Raw genomic sequence first — 22672 nt, 5'->3', positions numbered from 1 at the left:
TGTAGGAATTCAGTCAACAGAGGCCAGGACTATTGTTCTTTCCTGGCCACCCCTGTGTTCTTGACAGCAGTGTGTTTTGGAGAGCTTTGTCCCCCTACTCAATTCTCCAGCTGCCACTCCAAATCCACAGAGGTAACTAAACATAAGTTTGATGTCACTGCCTCCATTACTGACTTCTGACTCTGGGAAAAGCCACACTCTGCTCCTGAGAGGGAGGGTCACTGTGTTGGGGATGGAAGAGGCTTTGCCCTCAAGACAGGTTGGCGGGGCAGAGTGTATGGATGGAGCGTATGTCTTGCCCTCAGCCTGCCCCTTCTATGGGCCTCCATTTCCCTATCTCATAAAAGGGGCAGGGAGGGGCTGGAAGCATGGGAGCTCTGCTGAAGTCTCAGTTATTGTCCCAGTGGCCAGGGACACCGGATGATGGTCAGGTCCACGTTTCCCATAGGAGCCATCAGGTCATGCCCCTGTCCCCTCTACACACTTCTGTCCTGCTTCCCATAGGAAGGGGAGCATTTTGCCTGGTTCAGCCTGGCCTCCCCTGATTCCCGGTGGCCATGTTGGGCGTGTGCCTGGGAATGCTGTAACAGCTGGTGCTTGTGTGCAGGCTGGGGCTTGGGAACGGGATGCATTATTAGTTCCTTCTTTCAGCCATCCAAACACTTGCTGCACTCTTAAGCACACTCTCACCGTGCTCCCTCTGTCAGGCGCTGGGCACTTAGGTGAGTCCTTATGTGATCCTACCTGCCTGGCTGAGAGCTCACCTGCTGGGAGACACCACTGGACTCTGCAGGTGAGCTTTGGAATATCAGCATCTTGTATGTGGGTGGACGAAAGACCCTGTCCCCACCAGTCACTGCCAGCCATTGTCACCGTACCAGCCTGTCCCTCAGGCTTTGCAGCACACATACTGGGCTTCAGCAGAGCAGCTTCTCCCTTCTACACAGGGCTCGGCCTATGCCTTCTGTCACCTGAGGCTTTTTGCCATGTTCCATCCAAGGGAGTTCCTTGAGGATGATGCCACAGGAGGACTTGCTCTTGACTGGCTGCCCAGAATTTTAGAAAACCCCTCTGGGCAAACCACTCCTTCCTTCAACACAGCAGTGGCTGTCCAGTGTGTAGCGATTTATATCCAAACATTTGAGCCCAATGACAAAGGAGGCTATTCACCTTCCATCTCCTTTTTTCTCCAGCATTATTACTCGCTAGTTCTCAAACATGCCAGTCAGGCACCCACCACATTCTCTGTGCTCTGCTCCGAGGGGCATGGGTATCTGGAAATCCCACAGGCCCAAGTCTCAGGGAGCTGTCTGGTGGCAAAGGGGTAACAGTCCTTTGAGTGGGTGCTGTGTGGAGCAGTGAGGAAGGAAAGGTTTCTGTGCCTTCACATGTGCTGAGCCTTCTGCCAGGAATACTCAGCTGGGGCCTCTTCAGCACCAAGTTACCTCTGGAACCTTTCCCCATGTGGACTGATCACTCATCCCTCTGCTCAGCCAGATCATGCTGCTTAGCCTCTTCTGCACCTTCAGTTTATCCTGTTGGGTTTCCACATCCTATCCCTGAAGGCCTGGGAACTTCTCAAGGGAAGGGCCCAGGGCAAGAGCTGGCCAAAGCCAACCTCAGTGAAGGCTGTGGTTGAATGACAAAAGCAGGTAAATAAGTCTTCCCAACCCTGGTGCAGCCAGAAGGGTCCATGCAACTGCTGCTAAAACACTAGGAGAGGGCGCACTTCTAGCTCCAGAATTAGAGCACCCTTGACATTCTAAGGCCTGGGGATCAAAGTCCTAGGTTCCAGTGACTAGGAATCTGTCTCATGGGGTCAGATCTGCAGGCCTCACTGCCTGGCCCAGCACCCTTCCTCATGCAGCATATGTTGTGATTCTCAATCACCTCCTGAAGAAGTAAGTAAGACAGTACATCCTATCATCTAGTAAGTGCAGCTACCATTATTGACCTCATCTTGAAGAGATTTTGAGGATTATGAGGCTCAGAGAGGTTAAAGAACTTTCCCTGGACACCACATGGGCTTGAACCAGGATCCATCTGAGTCCCTCAGTCATGACCATAACTGGTCATGGTAGGAGAGGGCATCAGGAGAGATGTGCTCTGATCTTTTCTGACTTGTCCTGCTTTAGCTGGTCATCTTCTCTGTATGTTGGACATGGCCATGCTGAACATCTAGAGGTTTAGGCAGATGATGTTAGACATCATGGGTGACATGCTCTCAACAAATACAGCTATGGCTTAGACTACAACATTAGCCTCTTCTCTAGGAAGTCCTTTACTAACCTGTAGGCCACTGACTCCTGCTACCTGGCTCTGTAGCTGCTAACCCATCACCATTGATTCTTGTCCCTCTAGAACCTGTGTTGTGTGGCCTTAACAGCCTGAGGCTGCACTACCTGGCCACATACCTCTCCAAGCTCTAGTCTCTACTGACAGGGAGGCATCACATGGCTATACCCCCAAGCCCCCATACTCGGGGCTCCTAAACCTGGAATGTAGAACTGCATAGGGCCTTAGGGATCTCTCCAGGCCACTCATATAGCAGGGGTAGACCATCATAATATGACAGGGATTGTCCTAGACCACATAAATTTCTTCAGTTCCATTTAAGAGCAGGGAGGAGGCTGCACCAACTTGCCCACTAACCCAGAATTTGTTGTGGGCTTATTTCTAGCCACAAAAGCGTCTCTCCAGCTGCATACACACCTTGAGCCTGGTATGTGCACCACACAATGGTTTATCAGGCTCTATTCTTTGTGGACTTTCTGCAAGGACTGCACACTGAACCTTGATGGGAAGGGGTCAGATTCTGCTTCTCACATCAAGGATGGGGACAAAATTGTAAAAAAACAGAGAACATGGCAAACATCCAGTCCTCCATTTCCCTTCTCCATCTGACACTTCAGAGAGAACGAATGTCATGTGACCCCCACAGTGTGTCAGAGCTGGATCCCAGCTTCCTATGTGGTTACAGCCCTTTAATACAGGATCTTGTCTCAGCAGAGTCAGAGCCCTCCTTTAATAAGTGCTGATGACTTAGGCACAAATGACTAAGAAGTCAATGGACATGGGATCCTCTATGCACCCCTATTGATAGACCTGGGAGAGGCTGAAAAAGTACTTAATGGGATGTTTACTTTAAAAGTATTTCAACATACATGGTCTTTAATAGTGTTTATTTTATCTTTTTGGTTTAGAGCAGCATTTTTCAATCTCAGCATTATTGACAACTCCTAATTCCCTGTGGGGGCTGTCCTGTACACCACATGGTGTTTAAAGGCATCCCTGGCCTCTACACTCAATGTCAGTAGCACCCACAAAGTAATTATGTCCCCCAGGAGACAATCTTACTTTTGGTTGTGAATTCCTCCCTGGTTTAGTGCTACCTGTCTGCATAGATGTGCCCCTGGATATAGTGTGCTTAAGTGAAGAGCCATTGAATTAGTACAGACCAGGCATTGAGCTAGGTACTTACATGAACTATCGCACAGAAGTGCCATCAATAAGCTGGTGTCACCATCATTTTGCAGGTGAATCAGTTTCCAAGGAGCAGTCCCTAACCTACCCACATTCATAGCAAAGTAGTAGCCATTGAGCTCTACCTCTGGTCTAATACTGTGTTCTAAGACCCTCTCTTCCCTCTGCCCCAGCTGTTGGAGGGGAGTAGAAACTGAAGAGAAAGTACAGCAAGAAGCTGGCTGATGGCCTAGCCTGCCAGGAGCTGAAGGAGAAGGCTGGGTGCTGGGGATAAAAGTCACAGAACTCTTCTCAGGTACATTTCAATGTACAATTTGGTGGCATCCAACACTTCATCTCAGTCTCACAGTGTCTAGGAAGGAGGCTGTGCAGGCATCTCTAATCAGAGATAAGTGAGGGCACAGTGGAGCCTACTGTGCTCCACAACAGTGAGGTGGCCAGGGACAGCTGCTACAAGAACCCTCAATGCCTGAAGGGGTTGTTGCTAACTACATGTTATGCCCTCTACCCAAAATTCTGAGTTCTTACAAAGGGAGACAGATTTAAGTGAGAGAGGATGGCCTAAATGTGGCCAAAACCAGGCTTGGGAAAGACCCTGGCCTGGCAGGAACCAGCACCTGGAAGGAAAGCTGTCTGGTTCTTTGTAAATATTCCACAGTCAATTTCTCTTCCGAAAACAATGATGCACATGAGACAAACCCCAAACTAGCTCATCTGAAGGACAGCAGCTGGTTTCAGTTTAATGAAGTATTAGTCGGCTTTGCTATTGTAACCAACAACCCCAAATCTCAGCAAACATCTATTTCTCATTCATGTTACAATCAATGGCTTCTGGCCGGCTACTTGGGCTCTGCTCCCTGTGCCTTCCCACTCTGTCACTCAAGCTGAAAGCAATGCCCCTATTTGGGATCTCACAGAAGAGTCAAAGAGCACAAGCCACCATGTACAGGCTCTTCAAGCTTCTGGATGAGCACAGGTCCCGTTTGCTCACATCATTTTGCATGAGCAGTAAGAAGTACACTCCCACCAGGGGAAGGGGTGGCCACTGCAGGAAGTAACACAGCTACCAGTAATTATACACAAAGCCCTCTAGGACATGGGGAACAAACAGCTGAAGACAAAAATATAACCTATCACAATGATCCAAGATGCAAAAAGATTTTCTATTTAAAAAGGACTAAAAGCCTAGCCAGGAGCAATAATGATGCATGCCTGTTCCCAGCAGTCAGCAGGCTGAGGTAGGAGGATCACTTGAGCTCAGGAGTTTGAGAGCAGCCTAGGAAACACAGCGAGACCCCAACTCAAGACAAACAGGCAAACAAACAAGAAGGCATAAAACCCTAAAATGTGAAAACCCGAGAGGAACTGAGAGACCACTGTCCAAGTCTACTGGAGTTTTCACACTGCAAAGACCAGGGAAACTGGCAAACCTCTAAGGGGTACCAAGGATCCTAGCCTTAAGGCCTTACAACTCTACACAGAGCTGGTTTTACCGACTTAGAAGAGTGTTCTTTTCTAAGGTGCCTGACACCACAAAGGTTCAGAAGCACGTCATATCATGAGTTGGTTTCCATAGGCCAGTGAGTTTTTTGTGGTAACAGCAGCAGACAGTCTCTTGAGATGCACTACAAGGACATCACAACCAAGGCACAGAGTTTTGTATCCACTAGGAGAGTGATAAACAGCCAGAGCTCAGTACTTGGCCAGAGGCTCATCCTTCCTCCAGCATGAAGATAGGAAGGACTGTCTCTGGGGTGACAAAAAAAACACTGCTGGACTGAGAATGTGTCCGGCTGATTCAAGTGAGCTAAATTCCAAGCAGAGGCAGGTGACGCAGGAGATCCAGGAAAGCTGGCTGTCACAGCCTGGTTCAGTCACTTTATCTGGTGTACCTGCCTCCCCCGGAGATAATTCTTGCAAAAAGAAGAGGATCCTACACAGACCAGAAATGCTGGTGTCAGGGCTTTTACAGAGTACCTGCAGTAAACACACAAAGAAAGGGGGTTAACTAAATTATGATCTTAAATCATCCATGGCCCTTCCCAACAGCATTCAAAGTGAACCTTTGATATGAGTAAACATTAAAACCCAAGTTTAGCAAATTTATTTGTTTGGCTGTTTATAAATCTGTAAAATTAGCATGACATTCTTCCTCTTACAACCTAGTCAGAACCTCTAGGCCAGTCTTCCAGCATCAATGCTTATCTGTGGATAAACAAAATCATAAAATATTTTCATTTATTCATTCAGCAGTCAGTGAGTGACAAGGACAACCTAGGCCCTGTGTTGAAAACAGATTAAAAAATGAACATACAGCCAGGATGTGCAGATTACCTGTAATCCCAGCAGCTCAGGAGGCAGAGGCAGGAAGATCATGCATTCAAAGCCAGCCTCAGCAAAAGCAAAGCACTAAGCAACTCAGTGAGACCCTGTCTCCAAATAAAATACAAAATAGGGCTGGGGATATGGCTCAGTGGTTGAGTGCCCCTGAGTTCAATCCCTTGTACTCTGTCCCCCATCCCCCCTCAAAAAAGAACATAAAAACGTAGAGGAAAAAAAGTAAAAAAACTATTGTCCCTTGCTCTCAGGTTCAATCCTGGGAGATGGGAACAGCAAGCACGACTGTAGAAGCATTTGTGAAATACAGCCTCAGTGCAAGGAGGCACAATTCCCTCTACAGGGAGAGGAACCAGGAAAGGCTCCCTAGAAGATGCCATGTCGGAACATGGCTTTAATTTGGGGAAGGGGTTGAGGAGTAGAGGAGCAAAAGCCAGGAGGTGCATTACCAGAGTATAAAGCTATCGCTGGAACATAAAGTAAATGGAGTGAGACAGGTTAGAGAGATGGGCAGGGCCTTGGCTTCCCAGGTCTAAGGGTGTTTGCATCATCCAGTGTCTGGTTCTGGACAGAGGGGTCTGTTTCTTGGCTCCACCCAGTTCAGGGTCTGGAGCTTCCAGAAACCCATCCCAGATAGCCTAAGTATCACTCCTAATACCATTTACATTTTCTAAAAGTATGAAATTGCTTTTCCTCCATGGATCAGACTGCTTTATTTTTTGGAAATGGGGTACAAGGTGGACCTCAGGCCTTAAGAATTCTGGGCAATTTACTAACAACAGAGAAAATGATCAGCTGATATTCTGTCCATAAACTAGAAGGAAGATTTGGGATCACAGCAAAATACCACTAAGAGAACTACTAATCAAATTTGGAGAGTCTTCCCTACCTGCCTCCCAAGGCAAATCAGAAGCATCAAGCTCAGCTAGACCTTGACCCTTACCAATTCAGTCAGTCCTTCACCAACACCTATCCCATCTGTTCTAAAGCTTTTTCCAACCCATCCCCTCATACTTCAGGGCTTACCCAAGAGTACACTTCAAACCTCTACATTACTATGTACAGTTTATTTAAACAAATACCTCCGTGACTCCATACACTACCAGGGTATAAAGTTGATGTGCCTTAACAAGGCATTCAAGTTTATGCTTCATGTGTGGTTCTAACTTAGCTCTTCAGCCTCATTTTCTACCACACCCAGCCACCTTCTTTCTCCCCAAAACACTGGGCTCCTTTAACCTAAGCGCAAAAGAACCTGCCTGCCTTCTCTTTGCTCAAAATTAAAGAAAGCAGTCTAATAGTCAACTTACTAATGCTGAGGGCACTCTCATATAAGCAGATGAGAGACAACCGCCAAATCCCACCTGCTGCTACCGCTAGTGACAAAGATATTCTATTGCAGAGGGCTTATCCTACATAGTTTATAAGACCACTCTGACTCCTACTGGCTCAGTGGTACTCAAGTGCCTGAGAAACACAGGTGAGAGTTACTGTTCCTATTCTAGAGATGAAGGAAGAGCCCCAGGGAGGCATAGTGGGCTCAGGGTCACATGGTCAGTGAATGAAGGTTTCTGACTTCAAAAGCCAATGCTCTTTCACATGAAAGTATCAGGAGACAAGAGAAAAATTAGGAAACCCACTTGAATCAAATGTATGAAATATGATATGTCAAGAGCTATGTAATGTTTTGAACAACTAATAATAAAAAAAAATAATGCTTAATAAATAGTAAGTAAATGCTCAAAAAAAAAAAAAAAAAAAAAAAAAAAAGAAGCCTGTTCCGTTCTGCTGCCTTCAGGTACAAAAGCCAGGCAGCTTTTCTCATCTGAGACCAGCCTATTTACTTGCCCTGGCCTGGGGGCATCAGGGCTGTAGTGCAGTGGCTGTCATCACCTTGTAAGCTGTCTGGCAAACAGCTGGGTTTCATGGGCCCGGCCAGCCCATATGGCTGCTGTCTCACACAGCTTTGTGCCAGCACAGAAGGGAGGAAAGTACAAGGTGATCACTGAGTGGAGGAATGAGAAACTGGCTGTACCCCTAGGGAGGTGCCTGAGCATCTTCCCCAGTCTACTCAGACCCACAGATTTGCTTACCTGGGGTGCTGCAGCACCTGCAGCAGGGTGCTCTTGGGAGGTACTTGGTATAGTTCTGCCCCATCCTCATCCTCAAAGTAGACCTATAAGATTAATGGAATAGAGTCAGAAACCAAGAGCTTCAATAGCCAGAGGCATATTAAGGTCAATCCCAGAGACAAGTTAAGGAAATTGCAACCCTTATTGGTTGAATGCCCTCTTTCCACAGCTGTAGGACCAAGTGTATTGCATTCAGTCCTCCCCTCAACACCATGAGAAAGGCTAGCAGTTCCATTCTCCAAAGACAGAACCAAGGTTCAATGTCACCAGTAGTAAAGAGAGAAGCTAAGGCTCAAGCCCAGGCCCATGTAACCTTCTCTTCCCTAACAATTTAGTCCTTGAGCCACTGTGGGGTGGGAAGAAAGCCATGGTAACCCAGAGCAAAGAACTAAGCAGGTATCTGCGTGGGAGAGTCAGGGGGAGGGGTGTCAGAGCAGACCAGTGGAGGAGGGGTCCCTGCTGGGAGCCAGCCAGCCTCAGCAAGGTGGGAAGGGCTTCCCTCTCAGATGGCTGTCCAGGGTGGGTCAGAGCCCAAGTGGGATGAGGGGCATGTCCATGTGTAGGACAGCTGAAGTGGACTATAAGGACAAAAGCAGGTGAGGAGGGCAACCAGTCAGCAGAGGATGGCCTGTTGTATAGCAAGAACCCAAGCAGGATGAGGAGGATGTGAAAGTAGGGATGTCAGATCCTGCACAGGATGAGGAAGGCAGCCTGCTGGGGCAGCAGCCTAACAGAGTCAGGAGGCCAGAAAGGCTGAGGACTATTCCATGGAGGAGAGGAACCAGTGCTAGTGACAGGCAGGGGAGATGATTAGACAAGTTAAGTATATTAAGAATACTAAAGTCATTTTACAAACATAGAAAGGAAAAAACAAATCCTGTAGTGAGGGTTAGAACTGGAGATACCTCATGTTTTTACATACACATATACATGCTCTTTAGCAGGGAGGCACTGAGAAGGCACAGAGCTTTGGGCTTCTAAATAGCATTCTCCACTAGAAAGAACCAAGGCTCCTGGGGGGAAATGACTGACTTCAGAGCTAGGGCAAGGAAAACACATTCAGAACGTGGAACATCTTGTGCTTAAAACATGGAGGTAAGTCAAAAGGCCAAAATTTGAAGATATTCCCACTGGCCAAATCTAGGACAATTAATCATAAAATAAATAATCAGAGTAGCACATTATAAAGAAAATTTGAATAAAAGAATAAACCATAAATTTACTAATATAAAAAACAAATATATTGAAGGTTTGAGGAACAATGAGATATTTACATCATTTCAAAATTCCTCCCTATAAAATACTTATCAATCATAAAGGAGAAAGAATAACTGTATATTAGAGAAGCCTGGCAGACCCCTTTCCCATCAGGCGATCACTGAATTTCAGTAAGGGGGAAAACTGAAATCAGGTACCACCTGATAGGATGCAATGAGTACACAGCATGATTTCTGTGATAGTCCAACTGAATATATAGAACCCAAATTCAGTCACAGAAACATGAGGCAAACCACAGACAGGCACTCCACAAATAGTCTACAATCTGCACAGAGTTAAGAAACTGGAGAAAAGTCTGAGGAACACTTCTATGCAGAGGAGACTACAGGATATGATCACTGAATGCCCAGCATGGTTCTGAAAGGCCCCATGGGCTGGGAAGGACATTGAGTGGAGCCCAAGGATCAAAGAGCAGCAGTGTTCTGCCAATGTAATCCCTGACTTTGGTGGCTATTTGGAGATTATGAAGAAAAATGTCCTTGTAAGAAACACATACACAAGTACAGGAATTTAGGACATTAGTTGGCATCTTAATTTCAAATGATTACAAAAAGATAAATTCTTTCTACTATAAACTGAATATTTTTTAATCCCAATAATGGGATATTATTCAGCCTTAAAAAGGAAGGATGACACATACAATAATATGACAAATAATACAACATGGATGAACCCTGAAGATACTAGCTAAGTGAAATAAGCCAGACACAAAAGAACAGGCACTATAAATTCAAACTATGTATGGTACCCAGAGCAGTCACATTCATAAATAGGAAAGAATGGTGGTTGCCAGGGCTGGGGAAAAGGAAGAATGAGAGTTATTGATTAATAAGTGAAGAATCTCAATTTGGGATTATGGAATGTTGTGGAGATAATATTGGAAAACACTGTGCATCTACTTAATGTCACTGAACTGTGTACCTAAAATGATTAAACTGTTAAAAATGTTATATATATCTTACATTTTTTAAAAAAAGCAGTCAATCTCTCTCCTTTTGTCCCCTCCCCAAAATAAAATCTCATAAAGGAACAAAATAAAACTTCTCTTACCTCCAGATTATCAGGGCGGTATTTTTGCTCTGAGTCCCAAGCGGGTATTTCACCAAACATCACCATTAGATGATCAATAAACCTAAGGATGTAACATATACCTTCTGGGTATCAAAAACTCAAGATCTACTTTCCTACATCAGTCCCTGGACAGCAATTCACAGAGACAAAAAGAATGTATAAAACGCAAAACAGGTTTAATCCATTCTGACAGTAGTGCCCAAAATGTGGTATATGCATATCACTTATCTATGACATAATTTCTTTAAACAGACTCAAGAGTTAAAAACATTTCTCATATTTAGCCATATTCTAAGCATTAACCCTATGAAATCACAAGATAAATGTGCTATTTATATTTTTTCTAATAAATATACACTTAAATTACTGTATGTGTACTACCTAAAATGATTTCACACTTCACCAGAGGTGTGCCACTCTTTGGCAAACACTATACTGTGTCGTTACACTAACCAGCCCAGGCAGTATGACAATGAGACTTGTATCTATCATTAAAACCTAGTTGGGCTGGTATTGTGGCCTAGCATGTGTGAGGCACTGGGTTCAATCCCCAGCACCACATACAAAATAAACAAATAAAATAAAGGTATTATGTCCATCTATAAATAAAAAAAAAATATTTTTAAAAACCTAGTTAACAGAAGTTCACTCAGCTATAGGATAGTGAAGTTATATCAAATCAGATTGTATGAAACTCTCTGAACTATTCTTTTCCCTTCTCAACCAAAAATCCACCTGTCCTACCTACAAAGACAGCAGGGAGAGAGAATACCAGCCAGAGCACAAGGTTTTGGGGCAAGTGATTACCTGGAGTCCTCATGGAAAGCAGAGATGAAGTCCGACTGGGCATACTCCGGGTACAGAAAGAGCACAGGCCAGCTTAGCCTTCCCTGGTCATCTAGACTCAGCCTGGCTCCATAGGGATTCTCAGAGCTAAGTCCATCCAGAAAAATCTCACCTATACCTTCTGAGGCTGAATCTTCATCCTCACCAGCAGCTTCAGAGATGAGCCTGATGTTCCTAGCCTGGGTTAAAGACAGAAACGCGCATACACCAGAACCTTATTATGTGGGAAGACAGAAATCCATTTCACTGAAATAGGGAAACCTAACAATGTAAGCTCCTAGAGGGCCAGCTCTACCCAAGATTAATCATCACGATCCCTGAGGACTGGCCGGCACAGTAGGCACCACTTGTTTAACTCACTTTCACTAGGCATCTACCATGTATCTGCCATGTGGTCCATGTCACAGAAAGGAGCAGACATTGTTCCCCCCACCTCCCGCCCTTAAGCCTTTGTTTATGGTCTGGTGGGGAGACAGCTATGGAAATAATTACAATAAAAAGTAAGAAGTACAATTGTGGAACTGCAGACAATGGAATAATTCACCCTTGGGCTGGAAGTATTGGAAAATGCTAAGCTCTGAATGATGACTTTGAAAGGCAAAGAAGATGGGGGTAGGGGATTAGAATAATATGCCACCACAAGAAATAACATGTGCAAAGACAAAGAAAAGATCAAGAATGTAGCCTGGACAAAAATGTCAAGTGTTTCAATTTGGCTAGGACATAGGATACAACAAAAAATGTATACAGACTTTATCTTGACAGTCAGATAAAGAAATGAGGATCAATCAAAGGTCTGAATAGAAAGGTCACCTCTTATGTACATGTGTGGAGGTTTATAAGTTTAGCACATGAAGGGAAATCATATGCAATCAGAATTAATTTTGATAAAACAGGGACTACCAAACTTTCTTAAAGAATCTGATAATGTGTGCTAAATAGTCTCTGTTGAAATTAACCAAATTTGCTATTGTAGTGTGAGAACTACCATAAATAATATATGAACAGTCAAAGCTGTGTTCCAATGGCTGTAGTTTGCTGATCCTGCTTAAAACCATCAGTAAGGGTTGGGGTTGCAGCTTACTGGTAGAGCACTTGTCTAGCACGTGTGAGGCACTGGGTTTGATCCTCAGCCCCATATAAAAATAAATAAAACTACTGTGTCCATCTATAACTAAAAATATGTTTAAAAAATAAATAAAGTATGGCTTGTGTTCTATTGAGAATAATTCTCATGTATACTGAAATCTACGATGCAGGGTGGGACTAAAGGAGAAAACCAAATTAAAAAAAAAAAAGTCTGTATGTAAATGTCTAGCATTCCAATATCCTACATTTAAGAAAATGACCAAATCTTTCATTGTGAATGAGAAGAGAAATCTGGAATACTATATTCTATTTGTTAATACATGTTAACAGATTGTTTGTTAGAAAGATAAGTGGAGGCATTTTAGAAGTGTCAAACATGTACCTTAAATGTGTGGATAATTTAACTGAACAAAAAATCAAATCAAAACCCACCCCACAATTTCTCAACAGGTGTTATGTACCTTATGGAAATGAAGACAGCACTAACAAGGTTCAAGCAAGATTTGAGTCACAGTACATAAATTTCAAAATGCAGGAAACAGAGGAAAAGGGAGGCAGGATGTTGTTGTGATAAAAGAGCAACATCCTAAAAATTCAGCTTCTCAGGATGTAGTATAACACAGTGATGAAGAGCAAAGCCCTGGCTGACACTCATTAGCTGTGTGAGGTTTCTTCACCTCTCTGAGGCTATTTCAACAGTTAGCAGAACAGGAACAAGAAGACCCCCCTCAGATGCTGTAGTGAAGATGAAAGGAGAGGTCACTTGACCCAGAGCAGTACTCAGTATGTTAGAGACCAGCACATTCACACAGTGGGAGAGCTGACTCAACTGGGGGGGGGGGGGGGGGGGGTGTCTGACTCCAGAGCCGGGGCTCCTTTGTCACACTGCTTCACCAAAGCAGAAAGAAAATGAACAGTCATTCCAGTAAGAAAGGTCCCCAGCAGGCATCACAGGATTAGTGGATTTTGCAGGACTGGGGGACCTAAGGTTTGAGAACTTACCTTGATGGCTTGGAGTAAAGCCTCATTCTGATTCTGCTCCTTCTTTTCTTTCAACTTTGCTTTCCTCACATCCCTCTGTTCAGTTCGCTGGAGATGAAATTCAGATATATCAGCCCGAGGGAACTTGCTTCCTCTTCCCCCGCCTACAGCCTGTGCCTGAATGAATGCCTCTCTGGACTCTGTTCAAGCCATGCTCCTATGTTGAGGGCTGCCAGGGGCTGATTCAGTTCAATAAACATGCACAAAGCACACACCAAGGTGTGAGGTGCTATCGGCAGAAGTTTAAGGTCTAGTTCCCATACTCAAGGAACTCACAGTCTACTGAGAGGTACAGACCAGTGAAGAGACACGTGTAACAGGTGTGCTCTGTGTTAGTCTGCTGGAGTGAACCAAGTGCTATGAAACACAGGCAGTGACTGACCATGCCCAACTGAGGAAGCAGGCTTAGACAAGGAAGACTGACTGACAAAGAAGAAAGGGCAGTCTCCATATAGGAACTGACACAGGGCAGATGAGCACCTCATGGGGAATTTCAACTTCCCTGGTTTGGCTGGAGTACAGGATAACACAATGGAAAAAACTAGGATAAGAACCTATCAGAGGTTCTGCCTTTTGAACAATTGTAATCCATGACAGAAAAACACCAACATTCTACTCAATATAGCAGAAATATACTTCAGATTTTCTTTTCCTGCTAATCTACCCAATACCCATTGTTTCTGCTTTCATCCTCAGAACTACACATTAATAGGAGTCAGCAAATGTTTTCTGTTAAGCAAGACAGTAAATATTTTAGGCTGCACAGACCATAGATGATCTCTGTTGCATATTATCTGGTTGTTTGTTTATAACCCCACTTTGGTATTTTTTTTTTAAATTGAAATGGAGTCTCAGTGTGCTGCCCAGGATGGTCTTGAACTCTTGGGTTCAAATAATTCTCCCACCTCAGTTTTGTGAGTATTGGGAGTACAGGTACATGGCACCACATCTGGCTTATACACCTAAAAAGATAATAATTTTGCTGAAATATAATGTGCATGTTTTAAGGGCACAGTTCAATGAGTTTTGACAAATGTATACACCTGGGTGCCTAAAAGACCAATCAAGATACAGAACATTTCTACATCCCTTCTGCCTCTTTGTAGTCAGTCCCCCTCCCAACCCATCACTGATAAGCTTCTTTCCTTTTATTGCCAAATAATATTTCTTTGAATAAACATACTATAATCTGCCTATCTATTCTCCTGTTGTTGGACACAAACCCTGTTGCTGGGCTGTTATATAAGGAAAAGGCTATGAACATTTGTATATAAATCTTATTGCGTACACCTTTCAATTTCTCTTAGGCAGACACACAGAAGTGAAACTGCTAGGTCACAGGATAACTGTCCAAAATAAAACACTGACTTCGAAAGTGGTTTTACTATTTTGTGTGTCACTGGCAATGTATGAAAGGTCCAGATGCTCTATATATTCACCAATATTTGATTTTGTCAGTCTTTATACAATTTTGACTATTCAGATAGGAATGAATTGGGATCTCACTGAGGTTTCTTTTATTTTTTCTCTACTGGGAATGGAACCCAGGGTCTTGAGCACGCCAGGCAAAGCTCTGCCAGGCAAAGCTCTACCATTGAGATGTATCCCCAGACTTGTTTTTTGAGACGGTGTCTTATTTAATTGCCAAGGCTGGCCTTGAACTTGCAATCCTGCCTCAGCCATACGGGCCACCAAATGCCACAGTCTGGCTGGGCATAAAATCACGAGCCACTCAAGCAGGAACAAACTTTATTTCCAAACTCCCGTGAATGCCATGCCTTCTCCTGGGACACATCACACCAACAGGAAATCCCTCCTCTGGAATTCCCTCCTACTGCACTTCCCCAACCAATGGGAACTCCCCGGGAGTCCCCAGAGAGCTCCAAAGTAGCAGGCCAAGGCGGACAGCAGGGGTCTAATCTCCAATTGAATGCACATCTTAACATAATCATTATCATCTCAATGGCTTGCTGGCAGCACCTTTCAACCAAAAATGCCATGCGTCATTCCTACTGGCTATGGCTCTTAGCACTTGTTGAAAATCAATTCCCTACAAATGGTATTTATTTCTGAGCTCTCAATTCTACCACACTGATCTACATGTCTATCCTATGCCAGTACTACAATATCTTGATTGCTATAGCTTTATGTAGTACATTCTGAAACTAGGAAGTATGAGTCTTCTAATTTTTTTTCCCCCAAGACTGTTTTGGCTATTCGGTGTCCCTTGAATTTCTAAATGAATATTTTGATCAGCTTGTCAATTTTTGCAAAGAAGCCAGTTGGAATTTTGACGAAGACTGTATGATCTGTGCATAATTATAATGTTCTAATTTAAAAAAATAAAATATTATATGGCTTGGCACACCAATTTGGGAAGTACTGCCATTTTAACAATTATTAAGATCCAATCCAGAAAAAAATGGTTTATCTTTCATTTATTCACATCTTCTTTAATTTCTTTCAACAGTGTTTGGTATTTTTCAAAGTATAAGTTTTTATGCTACTTTTGTTAAACTTGATCCTAAATACTTTATTTTTTGATGGTAATATGAATGAAATTATTTTCTTAATTCCATTTGGAGTGTTAATTAAAAGTCTAATGTATAAAACTGGTTTTTGTATTTTGATGTTAAAAACCTACAAGCTTGTTCAACTTGTAAGTCCCAAGAAATTTTTGCTGAATCCCTTAGGATTTTCTATACATGAAGTCATATCATCTGCAAGAAAAATACTTTTACTTCTTCTTCTCTTTTAATTTTTAAAGAATATGTTTGCTAGATATAGAATTCTTAAGGTTCTTTTTATTTTTTCTTTCTGTACTCTGACTATGTCATCTCACTGCCATTTGGCTTTCATAGTTTCTGGTAAGAAATCAGCTGTTAATTTTATTGAGGATTGCTTATACATGGAGAGTCTTTCTTGCTGCTTTAAGAATCTTCTTTGCCTTTCAGCAGTTTGATAATGATGTGTCTAGGTATAGGCCATTTTAAATTTATCCTACTTGGAGTTTGTTAAGCTTCTTGGATGTACAAATTATTATTTTTCATTAAATTTGACAAGTTTCTGGACATCACTTCTTCGAATATTCCTTTGTCTTTCTTTCACTCTCCCCTCCAATTGGAACCTCGGTTATTCCTACACTGGTGCACTTCATGGCATCTCAAAGGCCTCTAAGTCTCTTTATCTTTCTTTTTCTTTTTCCCCATTCTCAAACTATCTTCAAGTTTGCAGATTCTTTTCTGCCTGCTCAAATTCACTTTGAGCTTCTCTAGTGAATTTTACATTTCAGTTACTGTTCTTTTTCTCTTCAGAAATACTATTAGGTTCTTTTTAAATAATTTATTTTCATTGGCATTTACTATTTGACAAGACATTACTCTTGTGCTTTTCTTTAGTTCTTTAGACATTGTTTTCTTTTATTCTTAGAACATATTTAAACTAGATAGTTTACAGTCATTGATTGTTAAGGTCTGTAAATAAGTCAAAAATAACACCTGGTATTTTGCCAGAGAAATGTTAGAGTTCATAAACAAGTCTGGATGGTGCCTGGCAAAATGCCGGAGGGAGTGGTTTGAAAAGTAACAAAAGCAAGCCATTAAGTGTGGAGATTCCTTATTGGTTGGCTGATGTATCTATTTTATGCTAATTAAGATAAGCTGTGCAAAATGTATAAATAGCTCTGTTGCCCTACAATAAATGGCTCCCATTCCTGCTGTATCAACGTGCACAAGTTATTCGTCACCCCCGGGTTATTTTGCTGCAGCCGGACCCCGGCAGATGGTGGCCCGTTACGGGGAGCCCCGGGACACTCGGGGGGTAAGTGACGAAAAAAAGCTGCCCGTCCATAGATAGGACGGGAGCAATCTCATCCCTAGACAGATAGGGCCAGAGGAAAAATGGCCATTTCGAGAAAATGGAAAAGATTGATACAGTATGTTTGTGTCTTGTTTTGTCTCAGTGTATTGTATTGTCTTTGCCGGACTGCGGCAATTGTCTAGTAAATTCTATGTCTGAGCTTCCTCAAGGACAATTTCCATTCACTTTTCCCCGTCTGCATACTTTCTTCTTTCTTGGCATGTCTTATAATTTTTTGCTAATAACCAAACACTAGCACACACCTGTAAATCCAGCAACTCAAGGGGCTGAGGCAGGATTGCAAATTCAAGGCGACCAGCCTCAGCAACTTAGTAAGACCCTGTCTCAAAATAAAAAATAAGAGGAAGGAAGGAAGGAAGGAAGGAAGGAAGGAAGCCAAACAGACACTATAATGTGGCAACTCTAGAACTCATATTTGACCATCCACTCCTGGATTTATTACTGTTGCTGTTACGTTTATTGATTTTCCTCAACTAATTCTGTAAAATGTCTGTATTCTGTCATATGTGATTATTAAAATCTCTACTCATTTGGTCGTCAGCTAACAACTGAGCACAGATTTCCACAAATAATAGAGCAAGTAAGTCTTCTAGCTGCTGCCTAGAGGCTCTGTGCACATGCCAGAGCACACCTTCAACACACACTTACTTGAGCAGCTTACAATTCTACCTTAGCTGCCACTTCCTGCTTGGTCAGCCAGAGGTGAGAGTTTAGTTTCCTCTCAGGTCCTTTTCTAAGCACATATGAACACCCTGGGCATACATGTAACCTTTTAGATTCCCAGGAATACCGAAGGTTTTCAAAGCCCCTTCAGAATCTCATCCCTAGCTTTTACTTTTAAGTTTTCTAGTAAGGCTTCATTATCTGTACTAAATGCTATCTGGTGCCACAGGTATGTGGAATCTTAAAATAATTCCTCTAATGGTTTCTGATGAATGTTCTCCCTTTTAATCTCCCTATTACTATACCCTGTTTGAAAAAGCTGTCCATACTGGGTGAGCTCCAAGTTGGGTCATATAAAGACAGCCTATAAGCAGGGTCTTCTAGGGATCTACTAGATGGTCGAATAATGATAACTTGGGAATAAGGCTTTGAAGAAACGGTAATGTTGTTTGTTTTTTCTGGTGGCCACCAGGCCACTTTTTTTTCACCATGATTATGGACTACCCACCTTTCACAACTACTGGGGAACTGGGAAGGGAGAGATAGGACTGAAACAAGTTGAAATGTCACCAGCTTATTACTACAGCTTATTATTCTTATTATTCTTGGCTATGTTTTTTTTTTTTTTCCTTATTCTTTTTTGACATTGAGTAGTTTTAGTTCTGGAAACAGAATAGTATACTAAATGATTGCTATGCTGTATTTCCTGTAGTCAGTCAATGGGTAATATAGCAAGAGAGGTCAAATCACTCCATTTCCATTTATGTGAAAACAGTTGCTATCAGTCTTAGAACTGCTGCTTTTTGTTCCTTAGTGTTAAATTCCAAACGTCATGTTTAACACTTAATTCTACCCACAGGTACCCACCAAGAAAGCAAGCAGCACACCAGGCAAGCACCTAATTCTCTGTCCTTCAGACTTCAAGAAGCTGTCCTTTCGTAATCAAGCTGATTTTCTACCTTTACCTATCCTCTCCAAGAGGAGCTCTCAGTTCACACAAGCTACTAGCAAGGCTCTCAGGTCACCATCTTGCACAATAAACAAAAAGAACTCCAGAGATTTTGAGCTCACAAAGACTCTCCAAGTGCAAATGCTTTCAAGTACCATGGGAACAGAATGAGTTTCACTCAGGAAATTCCCTCTTATCTTCCCCACTAGCTTTCCCTTTACAGAGCAATTAAACCTAGAGACAAAAAGGTTAGAACTTCCTTTGTATGTTATTTCCACAACTTCATCAATATTTCTATAGTTAAAAAGTTCATTGAACATTAGTCATGTTTCTTGAACAACACTTCCTAGCCTGCTGCAAGCTTTTGGTTCATTTCCAGAATTCTAGAAAAGTTGATTTTGACCATTTTTGCCAGTTTTCTCAATGATTTTATGGATGAGAGAATTTTTGTAGATCTTTTAGTCAACTCTTTACAGTGATATCATCTTGTTTATTTTTTATCTACTTGATTTAACAATCACTGAGAGAGAAGGATATCATCAATTCCATCTATCTGTAGAATTGTCTTTTCCTTCCTTGGGTTGTCAATTTTTGTTTCAAGTAGTTTCAAGCTCTGTTATTAGGTTCCTACACATTTAGAATTATTAAATCTTCCCATAAGGTGATCCATTTTTAAAAATCCTCACCTTATTTTAGCAATACTCACTGCTTTGAAGTCTACTTTCTCTGACATTAACTTAGCCACAGAAAATCTAGTGCTTATATATGCCAAGCACAAATGAACCCAGAATCAATTTATACTAAGACTCTTGAGAATAATTCAGTTATTCAGTAAACAAAGTCAGTTATATCTGATGTCAAGCTTTTGGGCACTGAAATCTCCCCTAAAGTGTACCTTTGCTGCAGGACCAAGACGCTTTCACTTAAGTCCACTCTGGGTTTTCTATGGACAGATGTGGCCACAGCCTTCCACAGGAGCCCTCTGGACATTCATTCCTGTATATATACTTTTAGAAATGTTAGAAACCCCCAGTTACCTGGGCTTACAATTCTGTTTACTTAACTAGGTGAGGCCATAGAGATCTATCTTTTCTGATATTTCAAATGATGAGAATGATTTCCGACTCCTTGTTCAGGACCAGCTAAAGATTCTCCAGGCACTAAAATTTCCAATTCCATAGAATAAGCAGTGAGAAGATATTTAAGCCAGGAAAAGGAGACATGAAGTTTCATGCTGGCTTTGTACTGAACAGACAGATGAGGCAGTATTGCACAGTGGCCAAGAGCCTGGGCCCTGAATCAGACTGCCTGCATCTGAAGTCTACTTCAGCAGAGTTGTGTGACCTGGGCAACTTCCTGATCTCTCTGTACTTTAGCTACCTTTATAGTGACAGCCGCTACCTCATAGGGGTATTATGTTGTTTAGATAGTTTAAGTAAGTGGAAATTTTAAACTAGAGCCTGGAACATATACATAGTAAATACTATCTAAATATTGGGTAGTATATTTGGTATTAATGGTATTCTGTTGTTATTACTGTTTTATCATCATTTTGGCTGTTATGTGTCAGAAATGTGGCATTGTTTTAGCAAGTAATAGGTGTCTTAATACTGGGAGTTGTGCATTAGAAACTTAAGTTTTATTTAAATATTTAGCTTGTCCTTTTTTCTTCTTTATTTCAAGAGCTCTACACTATACAGATAAACTATGGCACTCTTATGTTGTTTTCTATTTATTAAAATCATATTCAATTCAAAGTCAATTTTTAAAAAATAGTTTATTTTTTAGTTGTGGTTGGACACAATACCTTTTATTTTTTTATTTTTATGTGGTGCTGAGTATTGAACCCAGGGCAAGCACTCTATCACTGAGCTACAACTCCAGCTCCAAAAGTCAATTTTTTACAGAGTCCTTACTGTAGGTCAGGAAATGAGGAGGAGGAAAAGCAGGAGGGCAAAGTTAGATACCACTAGCATATACTACTACTACAATACTGTATGTTCTTGCTTACCTCAATTTACTTGTTTGTGTCCTCTACAGAGTTCCAAGAATAGAGACTGATTTTTTTGTTTTGTTTTTCTTTTCTTTTCTTCTTCTTTTTTGTTTTTGGTACCAAGGATTAAACCCAGGGCTGCTTAATCACTGAGCCACATTCTCGGCCCTTTTTATATTTTATTATAGGGTCTTGTTGAGTTGCTGAGGGCCTTATTGAGTTGCTTAGGGCCTCGCTAAATTGCTGAGGCTGGGTTTAAACTTGAGATCTTCCTGCCTTAGCCTCCCAAATTGCTGGGATTATAGGCATGCACAACAGCACCCATCTGTTTTTCTTTTCTTTTGTTTCTTTATTTTTATTTATTTATTTGTGTGTGTATGTGTTGCTAGGATCAAACCCAGGGCCTCACACATGCAAAGCATGCACTTCCACTGAGCTACAATTCCAGCACCCAGGTTTTTACAATGACCTGAGAGATGCAATCTGATAAATGCAAATTAGCCAAAGCCAATTGTCTGCTGATACCAACCTTCAGCTTGTCTGCTTTAATCCTTATTTCCAGAAGCTTCTTCTCTTTGGCATCTATCTGCAGCCCCTCATCACACCAGTTCACAGCCTCAGCAAAGTGTTTCAGTTCCAGATGGCACAGGGCACCTACAGAAACCAGGGCCCTTAAGATCTAGGAATGACATACATGAATAAGCCCTGCCTTGAACAATACCTATCCCGTACCAGCTACCAGCTACCAACCAGCCCCTTGAAGAGAACTTCATTCCCCAAAGAATATTTTTTTGTATTATAGATCAGAAATGCCCTAGTGCCTATTCAGCTCAAAATTCCTCTAAGTCTCCCTGGTATAAAGTACTCTAAAAGTAGGCTTACTAGCAAAGAGCAAAGGCTCTGGATTCAGACTGATTTGGCTCTGTCATTCACCATTCCATTAGGACAAAAGACTGAATATCACCAAGCTCCAGGTTCCTCATATGCAAATGGAAATAATAAAGCCAATCTCAGATGATTTTAAAAAGACAGACAGAAAGCAGAGTTTGCTTCAGCCACTCATCATGGTAGTAACAAGACCAAAGATGTTAGGTCTCTCCTAATTTTGATCCTTATGACCATTAGTTTAAGTTGCCTCTTCTATTAAAATTTTTAATGCAATCATGTGTGTTTTTCTCTAATAATTAATCTCTTTAGCCTTTCCACAGAATTTCAAAATATCAGAATTATAAAGGCTTAGATGTCAAAGGAACCTAACCCCATCTTCCAGAGATGAACAAACTAACATCAGAATGAGTATCTTCCTACAGTCACATTATAACAGAAAATCAACAACTGAATTCAGGATTATGGGTTTCTAGCCTAAGGCTAATTCCACAGGACTATCTTCTATGTGCCAATCTTTATTTAGTAACTTCTTTCTATACAGCTGAGAGACAAGGACCTACTTACTATCCCTTAGCCATGAACACCTAAAGAAACATAACTTAATAAAGCATTTTAAGCTGGTCATAAGAATGCAGGGAAGATTAAGTGTGATGAAAAAAGTGTGCAAAGCATCTATGAAGTTCTCAAAGAAAAAGTGAAGTATAAAAGAAATACAAGCACTATTATTACACAGAAAGGTCGGAGTACAAGAGAAAAAAAAATCTGGGGCCATCTCAGCATCAGAGCTATCAGCAAATGTCCTGTAACTTATCTTTTCACTGAATTAACAAGGCATTTGAAGATTTTGCCTTTCAATCAGCTAATCTGGAAAAAAAAAATCAGAATGTAGCTTTTTGGAATTACTTTAATTCATTTTTGGAATTACTTTAATTCAATACAAATTTAAAAAGAGGAGTCTCAATTTCTATACAAATTCTTATAAAGGATTAGAGTATTTTCTTTCAAAAGCGGCATGGTGCTGTT

The 22672-nt window shown here is 41.8% G+C and overlaps 1 protein-coding gene across 1 annotated transcript in view; it reads right to left on the bottom strand.

The window, feature by feature from the left end:
• Positions 1-3165: 3165 nt before the first annotated feature.
• Positions 3166-22672, bottom strand: part of Ttc4 (tetratricopeptide repeat domain 4) — a 28434-nt gene continuing 8927 nt past the window's right edge. The window contains exons 5-10 of the mRNA XM_026382699.2: positions 21291-21415; positions 13239-13325; positions 11109-11326; positions 10281-10362; positions 7914-7996; positions 3166-5460 (exon numbers count right to left, since the gene is read on the bottom strand). Of these exons, the coding sequence (XP_026238484.2) occupies positions 5358-5460; positions 7914-7996; positions 10281-10362; positions 11109-11326; positions 13239-13325; positions 21291-21415 (698 nt within the window). The 3' untranslated portion in view covers positions 3166-5357. The remainder of the gene's footprint in view (positions 5461-7913; positions 7997-10280; positions 10363-11108; positions 11327-13238; positions 13326-21290; positions 21416-22672) is intronic.

The sequence above is a fragment of the Urocitellus parryii genome, chromosome 11, assembly GCF_045843805.1.
Source record: "Urocitellus parryii isolate mUroPar1 chromosome 11, mUroPar1.hap1, whole genome shotgun sequence".
Classification (NCBI taxonomy): domain Eukaryota; kingdom Metazoa; phylum Chordata; class Mammalia; order Rodentia; family Sciuridae; genus Urocitellus; species Urocitellus parryii.
Note: the sequence above shows the minus strand (reverse complement) of the source record. Positions and strands in the feature narration are given on the sequence as shown.